The sequence below is a fragment of the Eschrichtius robustus genome, chromosome 3 (genome assembly GCF_028021215.1).
Source record: "Eschrichtius robustus isolate mEscRob2 chromosome 3, mEscRob2.pri, whole genome shotgun sequence".
Lineage (NCBI taxonomy): Eukaryota > Metazoa > Chordata > Mammalia > Artiodactyla > Eschrichtiidae > Eschrichtius > Eschrichtius robustus.
The window spans coordinates 162,588,162-162,606,691 of record NC_090826.1 but is presented as its reverse complement, the minus strand read 5'-3'; the positions used below and the strand labels follow the sequence as shown (position 1 = coordinate 162,606,691).

At 38.9% G+C, this 18,530-nt stretch overlaps 1 protein-coding gene across 2 annotated transcripts; it reads left to right on the top strand.

Annotated features, from left to right (window-relative positions):
* On the top strand, window positions 1-9,622 carry HNRNPU (heterogeneous nuclear ribonucleoprotein U). 2 transcript variants are annotated; one of them, XM_068541701.1, is made up of 14 exons: window positions 1-912; window positions 1,746-1,857; window positions 1,946-2,019; window positions 3,955-4,094; window positions 4,668-4,767; window positions 5,130-5,242; window positions 5,582-5,845; window positions 6,046-6,165; window positions 6,498-6,626; window positions 6,720-6,888; window positions 7,147-7,401; window positions 7,710-7,894; window positions 8,249-8,320; window positions 8,780-9,622. In XM_068541701.1, exons 1-14 carry the CDS (start codon window positions 222-224, stop codon window positions 8,831-8,833), a joined length of 2,478 nt encoding a protein of 825 aa, XP_068397802.1. In that variant the 5' UTR covers window positions 1-221; the 3' UTR covers window positions 8,834-9,622. The 2 variants fall into 2 exon arrangements, with proteins under 2 accessions (XP_068397802.1, XP_068397803.1); XM_068541702.1 differs by having other exon boundaries at window positions 2-855.
* Window positions 9,623-18,530: the final 8,908 nt, after the last annotated feature.

Sequence of the window (18,530 nt, the reverse complement as noted above, 5' to 3'; positions counted from 1 at the left end):
GTGCTCGCTCGCGCCAGGCGAGTCTCCGCGTCTCCCTCGCGAACTCGGTGAAAGGAATTGGCGCCGTTCGACACCAGGCGGATCCGCTCTGCAGCAGGAACCCACGTCCAGCCGCAGCCGCAGCCGCCGCCCGGGCCGAGGAGCAGCCTCAGCCGCCGCCAGTGGCCGAGTGAGCGGAGCCGAGTTTGAGACAGCGCCTAGCGGTGAATCGGGGCCTCACCATGAGTTCCTCGCCTGTTAATGTGAAAAAGCTGAAGGTGTCGGAGCTGAAGGAGGAGCTCAAAAAGCGGCGCCTGTCCGACAAGGGCCTCAAGGCCGAGCTCATGGAGCGTCTCCAGGCCGCGCTGGACGACGAGGAGGCCGGGGGCCGCCCCGCCATGGAGCCCGGGAACGGCAGCCTAGACCTGGGCGGGGATTCCTCCGGGCGCTCAGGAGCAGGCCTCGAGCAGGAGGCCGCGGCAGGCGGCGATGACGACGAGGAGGAAGAGGAGGAGGAGGAGGAAGGGATAGCCGCCCTGGATGGCGACCAGATGGAGCTCGGGGAGGAGAACGGCGCCGCGGGGGCGGCCGACTCGGGCCCGATGGAGGAGGAGGAGGCCGCCTCGGAGGACGAGAACGGCGACGACCAGGGCTTCCAGGAAGGGGAGGATGAGCTCGGAGACGAGGAGGAAGCGGCGGGCGACGAGAACGGGCACGGGGAGCAGCAGCCTCAACCGCCGGCGGCGCCGCAGCAACAGCCCCAGCAGCAGCGCGGGGCAGCCAAGGAGGCCGCGGGGAAGAGCAGCGGCCCCACGTCGCTGTTCGCGGTGACGGTGGCGCCGCCCGGGGCGAGGCAGGGCCAGCAGCAGGCGGGAGGTAAGAAGAAGGCGGAAGGCGGCGGAGGCGGCGGTCGCCCCGGGGCTCCGGCGGCGGGTGAGTGCTGCGTGGTTGGTTGCGCGCGGCGGGAGGCCCGCGCGGGGTGGGGACCGTGCCCAGGCCTGCCGGAGCCCCGCTGGGGGAGGAGGGAGCTCCGCCGCGGGAGGGCGCCCCCGGGGGGGCGGGGGCCTCTGCGAGGGGGTGGGGGGGGAAATCCCGGATTAGACGTGAGGCCTCCGCTCGGTGTGTGACGGCGGCGGCAGCGCCTCCATTATGTGGTTGGAGAGCCGGGGGTGGGGGGGGGGGAACTGCAGCTGCCGCTGGAGGGGGAGGAGCCGCGGTGGCGCCGCTGCGCTGCGTGCGCGCAGTGCGGGCACATGTCTCGGGGGGAGGGGAGGCCCGGGGCCCCGGCGGCGCGCTGTGGCGGCTCCGGGCCGCGGTATTGTGCAAGGCGCGCCGGGCTCGGCGTGACGTCACTTCCGGCGGGCGGGGCCGGGCGGGTCCAGCGGCGAGCAGTACAATGCGGCCGCGGGGACCGCGGGCCCGGGTGGGGGAGGGGAGTGCGGGCGGGGCGCTCCAGCCCCTCCCCCCTTCCTGAACTCTCTCTGGGATACACGTGGGCTTTGGGCCTGGGCCGCGCTAAGTTTTCATTAGCTTTTTCGAATATTCGAGTAGGCTGGCAAAATTAGCAATGTCCTTAGACTGCGTCACTAATTATAGTCCAGTTCCAAGCGGGTTTTTCTTTGAATTCTCATTTGAATCGTCGATTGAAAACACTTAAAAAAATGAACAGGGAAAGTAGAGCTATTTTGGGGCGTCAAAACAGAAGAGGTTTTTTTGTTTGTTGTGTTGCGGCGTGGTCTCTTATAAAGGGGTGTCGTGTATTGTAGGAGACGGCAAAACAGAACAGAAAGGCGGAGATAAAAAGAGAGGTGTTAAAAGACCTCGAGAAGATCATGGCCGTGGCTATTTTGAGTACATTGAAGAGAACAAGTATAGCAGGTAGAGGATGCTAACGTAGTGTTACTTGTCACCTGTTTTTTATGCTTTGGTGGGAAAAGCTGTATCAGGAGACAATTCTGTCTTTCAGAGCCAAATCTCCTCAGCCACCTGTTGAAGAAGAAGATGAGCACTTCGACGACACAGTGGTTTGTCTTGATACTTGTAAGTGAAGCTGTTTCTCCCCCGTTCCTCCAATTGTCAAATGTGGTTTTTGGTTACAAAATATTAGAAAACTTAACACGTGTAAACAGTTGTAATAAAAGTAGGAAGATGATGGCTTATATTCAGATTCTGGGCACTTAATATTTAGTACAGTAGTTGTATTGATAATTTTACAGGCTCTAACAATTTGATAAGTTTTTTGGTATGGCTTTAAAGTTCTCATTTGTAGGAATGTGAAATTAATGCCAACATTTGATTGTCTAGCTAATGGAAACTTGTAAGACTACTTATAACTTGTCCATTTAGGCTTCTACGATAAAGTAATGTTATTTTTTTGTGGAATTATGTTAAGTGAGCTCTTTGGGCTAGTTAAATATTAATGGCTTTCCCATTAGCACGCCATTATATTCCCTATTCTAAAAGATTGTAATAATACTTTTTCAATAACTGCTCTTTTGTTCTCAATTCCAGTTCAGTAGCTGCTGCTTTAAGCTAAGTTGATTTCTTCCAAAGACCTGGGGCAGCAGCAGTGGGCTCTCACTGGGCCACTAGCTTTCTTCAGCAGCGAATGGTATCAATGGCAGCGCTGTAAATACTGCTACTTTACCCAGTTGGGTTGCAATTGAGTATGAGGAAGTATTGCAAACCTCTAAATGGGCCTTGGCTGTCAGATTCCTAGTTTTTCTAATACAAAAGAAAAATCGTTTGTTTGGTGTTGTGATCAGAAAGTACAATTCTTTCTGTGATAGAACAAAGGGTAGAAATAATTGCTTAGAGGTAAGGTGTCAACTTGTCCTGTATATCTAAGGAGTTGAAGCTTAGATTCTCATGTTTTGGAATACATATGGTTTTTATTTAGATGTGTAAGGCAGTGTAAATATAAGTCTTGGTTTCTTATTGTATACGCTTTACCACATAGTTGAGATAGTGGAGTGTTGTTTTTTTTTTTAAAGACTTAAACATGGAAGAGTAGTTGAATGTTTTACGTTAAATTCAGTTGGTTAAATATTGGCGAGATACTGAAGCAATGATTCGGCAAGGTAATGCTACTATAAAAGGCTTTTAGCTCCTCACCTAGGGATATCAATTTAAGTGCATTATTGGGTTCAAACACAATTGGTTGAATTGAAAATTCTGTTAGTGATGATCGGGAATAAAAGAGCAAAGCTAATTTAAGGAGAATTCCAAACTGTAGATTTAATTTCATTTCAGCAGTAGCTTTCTAACTTCAGTGCTCCCTTGACTGAGAACTCAGAAGGTGCATGCTAATGAGCCAGCGACCCAAAGGTAGCTAGGTTAAAGACGTTTTGGATTTGGATTATTCCAAAGTGTGTAATCCCCTATTGGTATTGATTAACAGGCAAGTCTGGGGAAAGGGGACCTAAAATGCTGTAGTAGTAACAGCATTAGATGACCAGGTTTGAATTTTGCAGATTGAAACTGCCTTAACAAGTTTTAGCAAACAATTTAAGACCTAGAACCCCTGTAAAGTGCAGGATCAACAGCTCATACTCGTATTTTAAAATACTTGATCATGGCCTCCCTTCAGTTTTATTGTGGCACTGGTAAATTCTACCTGGCATGCTTCACTTTGATTTCCTGCTATCCTCTACTGCTTGCCTCTAAATCAAGGTAAAGAGCAGAGCAGGTATGTATTAATGTCACATTGTCTTGATTATTTTATATACTTAAAATACACATACTAAACCTCGATATTGGTTAGTTGCACAGGTAGTGTACGCTGTAGTTCATAATTTGGCAAGAATTGACTTGGTGGGAGCGGGGCTTGAACTGAAAATTCGAACAACAGCATGATCTGTAAAAATGTATGCAACATTAAGAAATATGAGAAAATTTAATAAAGTTTTGTCTATATAGCAGATACATTTATATTGGATATCAAAAGAAATAATATGGTATTTGATATAATTGCAGATAATTGTGATCTACATTTTAAAATATCAAGAGATCGCCTCAGTGCTTCTTCCCTTACTATGGAGAGTTTTGCTTTTCTTTGGGCTGGAGGAAGGGCATCCTATGGTGTGTCGAAAGGCAAAGTCTGTTTTGAGATGAAGGTAAATGCAATCTTGTGGTGTCTTTTTTTTCCTTAAGAACTTTTGTGAGTTTTTCCCTGACACTTAGATGTCACTGGAACTTGTAATTTTTCAAGTTTTTGTGGGACTTGGAATCTATGATCTGTAACAGTTTAGGATGTTTGTTATATTAGAAGTTGCCATATAGAGCCAGCCTAATTTTTATTTAGAGTGTTCATTTTTTATCAGGCACTTGAAAGGCCCACCATGGGTTTGAAAATAAATTTGGTTAGGCTCCTGTTTTTGTTCCAGAGAAAAAACATGTTAAAGGAATATACTTTAGTTGGTTTTGAGTATTGAGAATATGTAATTTCAGCGTTTTCTTTTAAACGTGAATTAACTAAGTACTTAACCATTTTCTGTTTCAAGTTAAAAGCTCTTACATCAGTTGTTAAAGTTCTTGTGGAATGTTAGGGGGAAGAGTAGAGTTGGTGTCTTTCTGTACTTTGTAGCTGGAGAAAAATTAGCCCATTGCCCGAATGAAATAAACCAGCGTTGGTTCAGTGGTTTATTTTCCTTCGTTTACAGTTTAATCATTTATGATTTGACTTCCAGGTTACAGAGAAGATCCCAGTAAGGCATTTATATACAAAAGATATTGACATACACGAAGTTCGGATTGGCTGGTCACTAACCACAAGTGGAATGTTGCTTGGTAAAGTTTCCATTTGAGTATCTATGTACTCATGAGTGTTCAGGGTTTGATTTTAGTAGTTAGACTAGAAGGCATTCTAAACTTTTTGCCTGTTTTTAGAGATGAATAATAGTAACGTGGACACTGGCTAAATTTTAGCTTTTCTTTCTTTGTGGTTACTTGGTTTATGACTGATGGTTGAAATAGAATATTATCCATGGTATGCAATTTGTCAGCTAGTTATATAACCACCTAGCTCTCATTAACTTTATATCTAGTATAAAGTCAGTATAGTTTTGAACCCTACATCTGGAATGTTAAAGTACGTGGGTCATTGGACTGTTTTGAAAAATTGATTTCATGAAAGTTAATTATTTTCTTAGGTGAAGAAGAATTTTCTTATGGGTATTCTCTAAAAGGAATAAAAACATGCAACTGTGAGACTGAAGATTATGGAGAGAAGTTTGATGAAAATGATGTGATTACATGTTTTGTTGTAAGTCGTAGTTAAATTTCTACATATAAATAGCAAGTTGGTAGATAAGAGTATTTTAACATATCATTGTCAACTTTCAATACTAATTCATTTTGACTGAAAACTACTTAATGTGAAGTTGATCCGAAAATCTAGTCTTTTAGGGCAATATTAATTTCTGCTTGTGGATATAGGTGTTCTAGTTGTATATAACCAAATATTAAAGCTCTTTAACGTATAACCTAAATACGTTTTCTACAGGATAAAGCTTCACTCCTAACTTGAATTTTGAAGTTTTTTTTTAAAGAAGTGTTATAAGAAGCAGATTAAAACCCATTAATTTTTTTCTCCAATTAACAGAACTTTGAAAGTGATGAAGTAGAACTCTCCTATGCAAAGAATGGACAAGATCTTGGCATTGCCTTCAAAATCAGTAAGGAAGTTCTTGCTGGACGACCACTCTTCCCGCATGTTCTGTGCCACAACTGTGCGGTTGAGTTTAATTTTGGTCAGAAGGAAAAGCCATATTTTCCAATACCTGAAGACTATACTTTTATCCAGAATGTCCCCTTGGAGGATCGAGTTAGAGGACCAAAGGGGCCTGAAGAGAAGAAAGATTGTGAAGTAAGTCACTTTAAAAAAAAGAATTTTGAAGGTTGCTTTTGCTTGGCAAAAATGACATTTAGAAGAGTTGGATGGCTGGTCTGTTTAATTTACTAACTGCCATACATGTTGTTCCCATTAAAAGGCTGTGAAAGTTCAGATATGTAAACTGGGCTTTTGTGCATTTAAAAAAAATATTTAAAGAATTCTTTCCATTGTAGGTGGTTATGATGATTGGCTTGCCAGGAGCTGGAAAAACTACCTGGGTTACTAAACATGCAGCAGAAAATCCTGGTAAATACAACATTCTTGGAACAAACACCATAATGGATAAAATGATGGTAAGTAAATTGGGCATGATTTCAGCATTTTTAAGACTAGAAGGTATTCGGGGTAACCGTTTTGTCTGTCTTTATCCATTTTGTTAGTATCTTAGAGAGAGGAGTTTGGGCAGTTAAATTGGTTATTTAAGCAGGCTCTTTACCTGTAAGGTAAACTGCCTTCCAATGGCTAGGCTTCCTTCTCTTTCCTATAGAAGGTTTTTGGACTTGGATTATCCAGTAGCTAAAAGTGAATTGAAGGCACTGGGTGTTGTTACAGGATAAAATATCCTTTTCTGTAGCAGTGGGAAAAGGCAATATTTAAATTTTGAAACTTTAACTTTTAAAAATAGGTGGCAGGTTTTAAGAAGCAAATGGCAGATACTGGGAAACTAAACACACTGTTGCAGAGAGCTCCACAGTGTCTTGGAAAGTTTATTGAGATTGCTGCCCGTAAGAAGCGAAATTTCATTTTGGATCAGGTAAGCTGCAGCTTTGAGATTGAAAAAAGTAACTGATAATTATAGAATTAATGTTTGGGGTTATAAACTTAACTTTTTTTTTTTTTTTAAAAGACAAATGTGTCTGCTGCTGCCCAGAGGAGAAAAATGTGCCTGTTTGCAGGCTTCCAACGAAAAGCTGTTGTAGTTTGCCCAAAAGATGAAGACTATAAGCAAAGAACACAGAAGAAAGCAGAAGTAGAGGGAAAAGACCTACCGGAACATGCAGTCCTCAAAATGAAAGGCATGAAATTTATTTCTACTGTTATGTTAAATATCTTTCTGTGATTTATATCTGTGAACTTAAATTTTGTGTCAGTAATACTGTTCCAGGAGTTAACTCTGTAAATGAGCGTACTTCACTTGTTTAAGGAAATGTAATTAAAACATGAATAGATATTGTATGCTTTGCAGGAATTAAGCTGCTTGAGAGTTGTAGGCTCTAGGATTGTGAATGTGTATGTAGTGGATTTGTAGGTTAATATGATTTAATGTTTTGTAGGAAACTTTACTCTGCCAGAAGTAGCTGAGTGCTTTGATGAAATAACGTATGTTGAGCTTCAGAAGGAGGAAGCCCAAAAGCTTTTGGAGCAATATAAGGAAGAAAGCAAAAAAGCTCTTCCACCGGAAAAGAAACAGAACACAGGCTCAAAGAAGAGCAATAAAAATAAGAGTGGCAAGAACCAGTTTAACAGAGGTGGTGGCCATAGAGGGCGCGGTGGATTCAATATGCGTGGTGGAAATTTCAGAGGAGGAGGCAAGTTAATTTTGAGTATTATTTATTTGGTTCAATGTTGAAACAAGTGGTAATCTGTAATCTTCTAGTTTGGGTCTGTATGTTTTTCTGCTGAATTTAACATAGGAAGTTTTTGATCCTCATGTCCTAGCTGTCTTAGTAACCATAGTAAAATACTTCATGCGATTTGATGGTAAACACACCTAGGTTATGTTGAATGGTTAAATTAAACATTTTTTTCATAAAATAAAGGAGTGGTCCAGAAGAACCCTAAGTCGTGTGTAAAGAAGATAACAACACACTATTAAATGAAACGTTTCTTGTTTTAGCTCCTGGGAATCGTGGTGGATATAATAGGAGGGGCAATATGCCACAGAGAGGTGGTGGCGGTGGCGGAAGTGGTGGAATTGGCTATCCATATCCTCGTGGCCCTGTTTTTCCCAGCCGAGGCGGTTATTCAAACAGAGGGAATTACAACAGAGGTGGAATGCCTAACAGAGGGAACTACAACCAGGTAATGATTTAAGATTCCTGCAGACACTGATTCTCTGTATAATTTAGTCTGGAAAGTTAAAGGCATATGTTGTGCAGCCTCAGTAAGAGGAACACAGCATGTACGCATAGTGATGGTAAAATGAGTCAATTTCATTTATATTGATTTTTCAAGTGCATTAACTAGCAGCAAGTCAGGTGATGTCTCATAACGAATAAGTTAATCACCTGAGAGCAAATGCAGCAGAGAGTGCTCAGAGGTTAATGGCTGACTGGCAATCTATCTATTTCTGTGGCTGTGTCTCCTCTTCTCCCCCGCCCCATATACAAACCTAACAACTTGTGCTCTTCTTAAAGGTTTTTTTCTTTTTTGTAGAACTTCAGAGGACGAGGAAACAATCGTGGCTACAAAAATCAATCTCAGGGCTACAACCAGTGGCAGCAGGGTGTAAGTAATTCCTTATGTGCTTTTTTGTACATTTAATTGTATTTTGAATTCATAAGAGTCAATCTTGAAAAAAGATCTTGTCCAGGGATTGAAGTGTTTATAAGTGTTACAGGGCAAGGTGTGAATTGTGTTGCAGTTGTAGCCATAATATCTTTTGAAGGCAAAATAGGTTGGAGTTTGCTGTAACTTAATATTTTTAAATAAAATAGTATTTAATACATGGTTCTTTTTACTGCTAGCTTTAATTGTATAAACTAACCAAGTCATAATGTGTTTCCTTTTGTAATGTGTATTGATAATGGGATATTAATACCAACTAAATCTGGCTTGATAAATCAGAGGTATGACAGGTATAAATTTGTCTCCAGCAATTACTCTGAATTAGATTGTCATTTCCTAAAAGCAGTTTGAGTGGCTTATTGATGTTTTTTTCTTTAAAAAAAAAATTTTCTCTTACAGCAATTCTGGGGTCAGAAGCCATGGAGTCAGCATTATCACCAAGGATATTATTGAATACCCAAATAAAACGAACTGATACATATTTCTCCAAAACCTTCACAAGAAGTCGACTGTTTTCTTTAGTAGGCTAACTTTTTAAACATTCCACAAGAGGAAGTGCCTGCGGGTTCCTTTTTTAGAAGCTTTGTGGGTTGATTTTTTTTTTTTTCTTTTCTTTTTTGTACATTTTTAATTGCAGTTTTAAAGTGAATCGTAAGAGAACCTCAGCATTGTGCACGATAAGAGAATGTGTCAGTATTTCAGGGTTCTACATTTTATCTGTAAAATGTGACTTTTTTTTTATCACAACAAAAGTAAAATGTTGCTTTGTACCTGGTGTCTTTTATTAAGAATTTACTCCCCCCATTTCTCAGAGATAACAGTCGGGAGTTATTGTCACAATATAATAGAAATGTTAGCAACCAGATTCATGTAAGGACTAAGTGGTCCTCATGAATTGCATAAGACTCTGTACTGCTCGTATTACACTCCATCCTCTCTGTAGTTTGCTGAGTACTGGAGGGGTAAGCTAAATAGTAGTTTTTGACAGTAACTGGGAAGGCTCTTTCTTTTTAAATAACAATGCAATTGGCATATTTGGGAATGAAGATAAAATTTGGAACTAAGATAGAGAAGATGGAGTGTATGTAGAAGGGCTGTTAAAAATGTAAAACTTGGTTGCATTATTTGTGGAGGCTCAAACTTGTGAAGGTTAAATACCATAATTTTTCCATTTGTTCTGCATTTTGATTCTGAAAAGAAAGCTGGCTTTGCCCATTTCTTATTAAAAAAACTTGTTGTAAATCCAGTTGTCTAATGGGATCTATATGAAGTTAGCTATGTCTGTATGCCCTTCTCCCACAAAATACTGTATAACTAGTGTGCTTGTAGTAGTTAACTCCACCATCTTTGTAAGCTAATGAAATTGTGAGTCACCCATTTATATCTTAATTTTTAATCATGTCAGTTCTTGAATGGGTATCTCCTTAGCCTGCTGATTTCTTTTTCTTTCTAAAGAAAGTGGGTGGAGAAATTAATTTAGACGTTTGTTTGCAATAAAAAGAATTCATTTTACTCTCGTTTTGGGATTCTCGCCATCAAGGTTCAAAATCCCTTTATGAAACTCCCAAGAGGAGAAAATTTAAGTGTGTGCTTTCTGGACAGCTTATTCTCTGTACTTGGAACATTTAGGTTTTAAAAACTTAAATGTATACTGACAATTGACTTTTTAAATTATGAAGTAAAGTTGAATGCTTCCCTTCCCCTCCCCGCCCAGATGACTTTTAACATTTAATGAGGGGAAAAGGTACTGGCTGGGAGAAGTTAACACTCAGTTTATCATCTTTACAAAATGCTAATGGCTGTCCTCAACTGATAATTATATATACATCTATATAATACATGAAACTCTGGGAACAGATGCTTTTAGAAGCCATCATGCAAGCCAGTCACTACTACACAACACTGCTAACTTAACCGTAGTTATGTGATAACATTAGATCCCCTAATTGTAATTTTATTGGGTTTGCACAGAACACTTAATCTTCTAAAGGACCCTCACTCATGTGAGGTGAGGAATCAGGAGTCAAACTGTAGAACTAAAACTTGACATCAGTTTAGTGTTTCATTGGTGTTTTAGGTTGCTTCTGGTAAGTATAGGTTTGTTTATATTTCTGACTGCTTAGATTTTTGTTTTAGCCATTTAAAATCAGATTTTTAACTATTTATACTCCTAGGAATTTTCTTGCTAAAAGATGAGCTGGAGTTGAGTTTCAGACGATGGTGTAGGTTCAGTTGAGAATTTTTTGGCCTATAACCCTACAATTACCATAGGAATACTTTACAGTACAAGATAGTGCCTCAGGGGCTTTTGTCTTTTTAGCAATTAACTTACTGCTAGCAACTATTTGCATGAGTCTGCTTTTCAGTATACATCAGTATTACTAGGGTTGTATAGACTTATGGGGAGGGGGGGAGTAAGCTTTGTTGCTAATCAGTGTTTGTGTCCTAAATATTTAGGTGCTATTGAAAAATCTTGGATATACCTTCTAGCTTAAAATTGCTTATTAAAGAATTCATATTCTAATCATCGCAGTGGGAGAGTGATGGCCAAGTGACATTTGGTAGGCTGTCATGCCTGTGTAGCACAGAAAATTTTGGGAAGAGAGATGGGATAGATAAAAATGTTGCCCAGGAAAATGTTAAGTTTTAAAAAGCAGGTTCAAGGTCAGAATTATAGTAACACCTGCATTTGTATGAAGTGAAATAATCCTAGAGAGTATTTAAGAAATTAAGAAGAGGGAGTGCACCATATAGCAAATAAGAGAAAAAAAGTTGATGCCAAGTTTGGCAGAACGAGATCTGTGAATGAGAAACTTGGTTTATTGTTCACCCCTTCCCTTGCCTACCTCCCCTCAATGGCAAGCAAAACACTGAATAAACAAGAATTATCTGAACAGATGTCCCAATTATACCCTGAGAAAACTCACCTGTGAGATTGCTGTTGGTTTAAGGGGTGCTTTCACTAGAAACTTTTGCATATAGTTACTTAATACCTATCATCCTGAGGCAAGAATTGGATTAGATTGGTTACGAAGACGTTAATCAGGAAAGAACAAAGTGCTTTAAGATAGAAATCATAAAGTAACTGGAACTGTAAAAAGTTTTCTTTGTTGCTGGTAGGTTACACCTTGTTACTCCTATCTAGCCTTTGGTGGAGGGCTCTGGCTCTGACCTAGGAGGCGGAGACCAGCTTCTGGCCCTGATATCCAGACAGCAAGATGAAATCTTAAAATGAAGTATGAGTCAAAATCAATTTGACATTGAAGTGACCATAAGAAGCCATATTAAATCTAGGAAACGATAAGCTGTCATTTGCCTAGGATCCTGTCTGAAAATAAATATGGAACTAAATGTCTTGAATACTAACAGGATTTTAAAGCTTCTTAAAGACAGTTTTCCTTGAAAAAATACTATTTTCGAGGAAAGGCAACTCAGTAGTATTTCTTTTTCACCTCCTGTGGAGTTTACGTTCATGGACAGACTGTTCTGTGTTTGCCTCAATTGTGGAAATTGACATTTTTCTATGAACTTTTACTTAATATAAATTGGCTTTTATCCTAGAATTGTTTTTATAACCCGTCCCATTGCACAAATGAGGAAACATTTTGATAGCTTGTAAGGCAATGGTATAGACATCTTTCACATGTAAAGATCTGTAAGGGTACTTCTGATGTGCTTTAAAAGCCTAAACCAGAATAAACTTAATACGGAAGGCGTAAACTTGTATCTTCAGTCCAAGTCGTAGTTTCTGGTATTAGACATAAAACACATCTTAAAATCATTAGTTTCCATAATTTCCTTCTTACACATTGAAATGGTTTGAATCTAAACTTCGTCATTGTTCATATTTCTGGGGCTCTGGACTTTATAAAAATGGGTTTAGGTTTTAACATTTTAGTAATAGTCAATGAAAGTAAGGGTGTATGTTAATGGCAGTGGCCTGGCAATAAGTTGCAATGCTTAGTTTATGTATTGGAACTCTTGCTTATGCATGAGTTTTAAGGGACTGTTAAATTAGTGCTTTGAGTTAGAAGCTTACCAACTGCCTCATCTCTAAACAGCAATTTGGATTTATTAGGTTAAACCACAGTTTCTTCAAATCGTTAATTGCCTTAACTAAAAAATAGGTAAAACTGCAATATCCTTGTGATGTGGAGAGCCTTTATCTTGGGTAGTTTTCAGATGTGACTTTTTTTGGCCCTGTCATTCCACAACTTCTGTGCTAAAACATGCAGGTAATAGATCTAGCCAGTTCAGTGCTTGAGTTTTATTTAGGCTGCTCTAATCCCCAGTTCTTAACTTAGTACTACAGGTACATGTTTACAAGACATATAGTAAAAATACATTGTCCACCTAACTCCTCTTGAAGTGACATTTGTTTTATTAATCCTTACTAATCTTGATGTTTAAAAAGTAAATCCTTAAGAATTTGGAAATGACCTACAGTACTGATTGAGGTAGTATGTGTCCCCAAGTGTGTTGAGGTAGGAAAAAAATGAAAAACCAGCATCCCCAAGTATCTTAACATTAATCTTAAGTTACAAACTTGTGAATTTGAACAGGAAATAACCTACCTTAACATAATTTTTATATATTTCGCTGATTAGGTATGCCATTTTATTTGGTGGTCACATTTAGTAAATTTCAACCATGCAGATAGCTGGATCTCAGAAAATAAGAGCTTTAGGTAGGAGGGAAATGGCTAAGAAAGATACTTAAGTAGGCATATATACTTTCACATCTTAGCCGATTGACTAAAGATACAGGGTGATAGGATATGTTCAATTAGTTTGCCCAACGAATTAGTCCATGAGGAATGGTAGACTGGAAATAGGTGGGAATATTACTCATAATGTTAACCAGAATTACTCAAAAAAATGTAACACCTGTAAATTGTGCAATTAGGTTGGGAATGTGCTGTCCACCTGGGAAGCTGAATAAGTACACCTTTTTGGCATTATGTAGATAGTTGGTCCTTTCACTTGTGATTGTAGATCCAGTATTAGGGGAGTAAATGTTGCAGGTAACTGATAGGCTAGGACATCTGTAATCCGTTTGGTTAGGTGAGTTACTGGGACAAGAACTTAATCGTGTGTTTAATATGTAATCATTTGTAATTATCACCTAGGAGTATTACAATTTTTTTCTCCTTCTCATGCCAGGAATCAACATATACTTGCATCTTGACAAGGAACAGGGGTTTTGCTTTTAAACAAAACTGGATCTGTGGGTATGAGAAACTATTATAGTTGAAAGTGATGTGGGAATACCAGTCCAGGCAAATGGAGAAAAGTCTTACGGAAAGGTTCAGTTAATTTGTTCAGATATTTCAGTTACAATCACAGTGCTACACCAATGGCACAGCAGTTATTCCTGAGCATGCCCAGCTTGGGTATCTGCACAACTGGATGTTATGAACAGACTACAGGCCTGGAAAGCTAGCATAGTGTTTAAAACCTGTGAACACTGAACTGTTGTGGCATGTTGTTTTCTGCCAGTCCTCTAATACTCCATTCCGTGATCTTACAGGAAGTAAAATTAGTTTTGCCTAGTAAGATATATTTTATACTTGCCAAGCACTTGAGAAGCACTGCCACAAATTAGTATCAGCCAAAATTGTTTTTTTATTTTAAAAAGCAAAAGCAATCAAGAACTTTGAGATGGCCACTGTAGACATTTAACTTGCGTGGCTTTCATGAGAAAGAAAAAAGAGGTACAGAGAAAGTGAGATAAAGTTAATACCTCAGAAGAACAGTTGAAGCTTACTTGAATGACAGGATAACTTTTTACAGTAGTTGTTAATAAGGTATCCTTTCAGTTGTCTGTAGTTAAGGGAGATGGGAGAGTCACGGTCAAGAACAACGAAAGGTTCCAACTTACTTTTTTTTTTTTTTTTTTTGAAAAAATAAAGCAAAAAATAATGTGCTGATTTAAATTTCATCTCCTTTTCCTTAGTCTGTCCATGTGAATGTGCTGTGTGGAAGAGTAAAAGGGTCCAAGTAAATGTGTTCCAGTGATTCCAATAGGTATTCCAAATTAATTGCTGCTTGTACATTTAACACATGTTATACTGGGCTTCCAGGATCACCTTAATTAGAACTCCTCTTACTTTAAAAAGGCAGGGGAAAGGGAGAAATTAGTAACTAGGTGCATAGATTTATCTATAACAGGAAAGAAAGGTTCTCTAGTATCTCCTTTGCATACCTGAAATGTGAGGTATTTGGTGGTATGTTAGCAACTGGTGGTCCTCTTGCTTGCATAGGTTAAAGGCAGTACATGCAAATAGAGCCAAGTCCCTTTAAGGTTAAATCCTTATTCTAATGGTTCAAATTCCTTCTATTTAATGTTATGTAAGACATTGTTTCAATACCCTCCCTACTTGTAGAGTTGAAATACTTCCTTACAATATTCTAATACAGAGATATCTAGGATACCTATGTCCTTGGGTTCCCAGAATCTTTCTGCATCTGTATTAAATGCACAAATACTTTTTGTTAGCTTATAATAACTTGGAAAATGATCTTTCTGGATAATGAAGTGATGTAAATTTACATCAAAGTACAGAAAAATCAGGAAGTGAAATTTAAGACAAGGACTTTGATTATGTTAGTCCAGAGCATGTACTTTCTTGTTGCCCTGAAATTATTTAAAGACTTAATAAGAAGCTTAGAAGAAATTAGTTTTCCCCACTACATACTTGAAAATAATGTATTTTGATGAAGTGAGAGGACTTGGGTGCTGTACTGACTGAAAGTATAACTACCAGGGTTTCCTCAGTGAAATACATACAGTTCTACTCTGTCAAATAAAAGCAAACTCTAAAGACTTTTGAAGAGCAGACAACTTAGAGTAAAAGGTAAAAACTCAAAGCCATTTCTGTTCATTTGAGAAAAAACAAACTAGAATGTTTTTAAAGCAAACTTAGAATTTAGATAGTAGAACATGTTTCATTTCATGTGACTAGTCTTTGTGGTCTAAGGGGGAAGACATTTTTATGAAAACCCTTTAAGAAACCAGTATATGCAAATTTGAATCCCCTAAGGGTAGGCCATATAATAGGTGTTTTACAACTTACAGAACTTAGTAGAAGTTATTCCTAGAAAAGGGTAGAAAAGATAGCTGCCCGTTAAGTCCATGTGAACATTTAGTGAACAATAGAAACCTTTAATTTAGTACTTATAGTCACTGGTAGCTTTCTCAAGATAAAAATACTTGGAAAAAGTCATCTTTAATCTCTAGAAAATAAAGAGTGGTTGAAAAGACTCAAATGTTTGCAACACTGATCAGTAGTGCTCACATTACGAACTTTAAAATGTAATACTTTATTAAAAAACTAAGTTTTGTCCCTAAAGCTTGTCTTAAAAGAAAGTTTAAATATGGAACTTAATGCACAAAATAACCTGTGTAAGATACCAGTATTTGGGTGGTAGAGGATATTGTTATATATTATTACTGACCTGATTTGATGATCAATGGACCGTATTTTAAGATGCTTCCCAAAGATTTTATTCTAGAGTACTATTAAAAACCACAGTTAAAGCAATCAGTAATTTTTCTACTTTCCTCATTAAGGTATTCTGCTTTCCCAAAGTAGTTTACGTTAACATCACTTTTAAAGGGGTGTCTTAATCCCCATCCACCACAGATTTTTACCTAGGAATAGAAGGATTCAAACCCTATTTGATCCCTAGCTTTTTGCTGAAAAGTGCATAAACAGGAATCCTGAATTTATTATATAGACCTCCTCGCATTATAAAATCGAAGCAAAGGGAAACCAGCGATGGAGTAGAGGTACGTAGACTGAAGAGATGCTTGCAAATCAAATAATGGTATTAGGGATAGTCAAATTTCTTGTTGGCAAACTTGGTCAATAGCAATCACAAGTCCAGAGAAAAGCTAGTTAATTTTAAATTCCCTGAGGTTCTTTTACTGAGATGTAAAGCAAGTAGTCAAGGAAAAACAAAGAGGGAGGGGTGAGGGAAGGGGGGGAACTGCATAAAGCACTTAGAGGTAGTTAATTAAAGTAGGTATGATAAGCTGCAAAGTTTTAAACCTACTAATTGCCACAATTCTATTTTAATCAGCTATTTAGCTGGTACCTACCGCTATATCACCTAGTGTGAAATTTCGGATTTAATGGAATAATGAAGGAAGCAGTGCAGCTGGAGGCTTCAAGTGGGCTTGGAAGGTAGGTTACTCTTTCAGCTTAAATTTGGAAAGTGTAAGCTTTTGGATGAGAGGGACTAGTGAACATTTAGTAATTAAACTAACATGTGTTGACTGCTTTATACCAGACACTTGATTGGGAACGTAAAGACAAAAATTGATAGGGTTCTTGTAGCACAAGTCAGTGACGAATGGAAGTGCCAACTACTGTTAGTGGAACATGAAACAAAGTAGTATGAGAGCCTAAAAGAAGGTGATGATCGTAATTCTAGAAGTTAGCAAGAGAGTGGAAGGTTATAGAGAGGAGGTAGGAGAAGGGCATTATAAGTGAAATGAAAACATTTGAGCAGAGGTATGAATTCAGTTCATGGTGGCCAGAGGTACACTGGAGATGGGACTGGCAAAACTTGGCAGTTTGAACTTGAAGTTGGGTGGCAGAGTGGAAGACGATGGGACTGGAGGGACCAGAAGTGGAAGTGTCAGGATCAGCGTGGAGGCCGTGGAGGTCTGGTACCAATGTTTTAAGGGCCTAGAGCATGTTGAATGGTCCAATAATTCATTAATGCGTTTTGTATCATTTTAATAGGTAAAGAAGAAAAAGTGCTAATGATTTAAGTTTATGAAATGATATTTGAAAAGTAATCCAAATAAGTAATTATATTTAAATTTCTGTTTTTATCCAGGTCTCCAATTTATGCAGTCATTCCGCTGTGAAAATGAACTAACCTTGTTATCATTGAAGGCCTTGGAAATTTTTACCAGCCGAGAGATTTTTCTCTTACTCAGGGTAAGATGTAATCATAGTGTGCTAGAGCTGGAAGGGACTTGACTTACTTAATCCATTTGCCTGATTTCGTATGTTACATGTTATCAAACTGAAGCTGAGAACGTAAGTGGCCTGCACAGCTTGTTAAATATCAAATTTGATTAGTACTCATCAATTCCTCCACCCCACCCCAACTCATGCCTTTTAAAACATGAGTGACTGTCACATGGAATTTTTAACATAATTGTTTAAGATCAATTTGAATAATATAGACTGCACTCAGCTTTGATTTGTGTCAGTAACGGCAGGCAGATGATCTTGAAAAAACTTCATTCTCTTTTCTAATAACCTTCCCTTGTTAATGTCCAAGTCTTTCCTTTGGTGGCTGCCAGATGATTAGGATCAATAAAAATCTCTTAGAACATATATGCTTGACAGTGTCACTCATGATAGGGCATTTGGTAAACCATATAGCTTGTGTACCCCAACCCTTATAATGACAGCCATAAGAAGGTGAGCATGGGAGGGAAAATGCTACCTCTCTTGTGAACTGGAGCAGGCCCCTACCAATCCTGAAAACGGATTCAGAACAAAATAAAGTTTCAAAACATCTCTTCCTTGATCTGTTTAGCTCACCGTGATAATCAGTAGGACCAGTAATAATGCCATAATCCTATCCACTGGTGTCTTCTTTCATACTTATCATTTCTTAACCAGAAAGGTCTCTAAGCCTGTGTTTTAAGTAATGTTGATATTTATTAAACCAAAAATGATGAATGAATGAATAAATGCTGTGGACTTAGTTGGGTGTTGGGTGCTTTTTTAAAATGGCAGCCAATTGAATTATAAATGTCTACATTAATGGAACAGTATGTGTGTAATTCTGCAGTATTTTCCTTTGCACCAAACAAGTTTCTGAAAATATTTTTATGTGTGCCATGTACATATTTAAGTTCTACTTAAAAATAAAAACGCTGCATACATCCAAAAAATATTTAGAGCAGCTAAAAACCACCTTTACTTTCTGAGAGGTGACTCACCTGTTGAAGTGGAAGAATAGGGTCAAGCAATGGGTACATTTTTAAAATAACAATTGCAAAGTGATGACCCATTAGTTTTAAGTCTGATAAAACATCACTGGCTTTCGAAATCAGAAAGTATCCCCTCATTTTTAACAGGGTACAGTAATACAGTTGTGATTTTTGTTTTTAAGGCAAG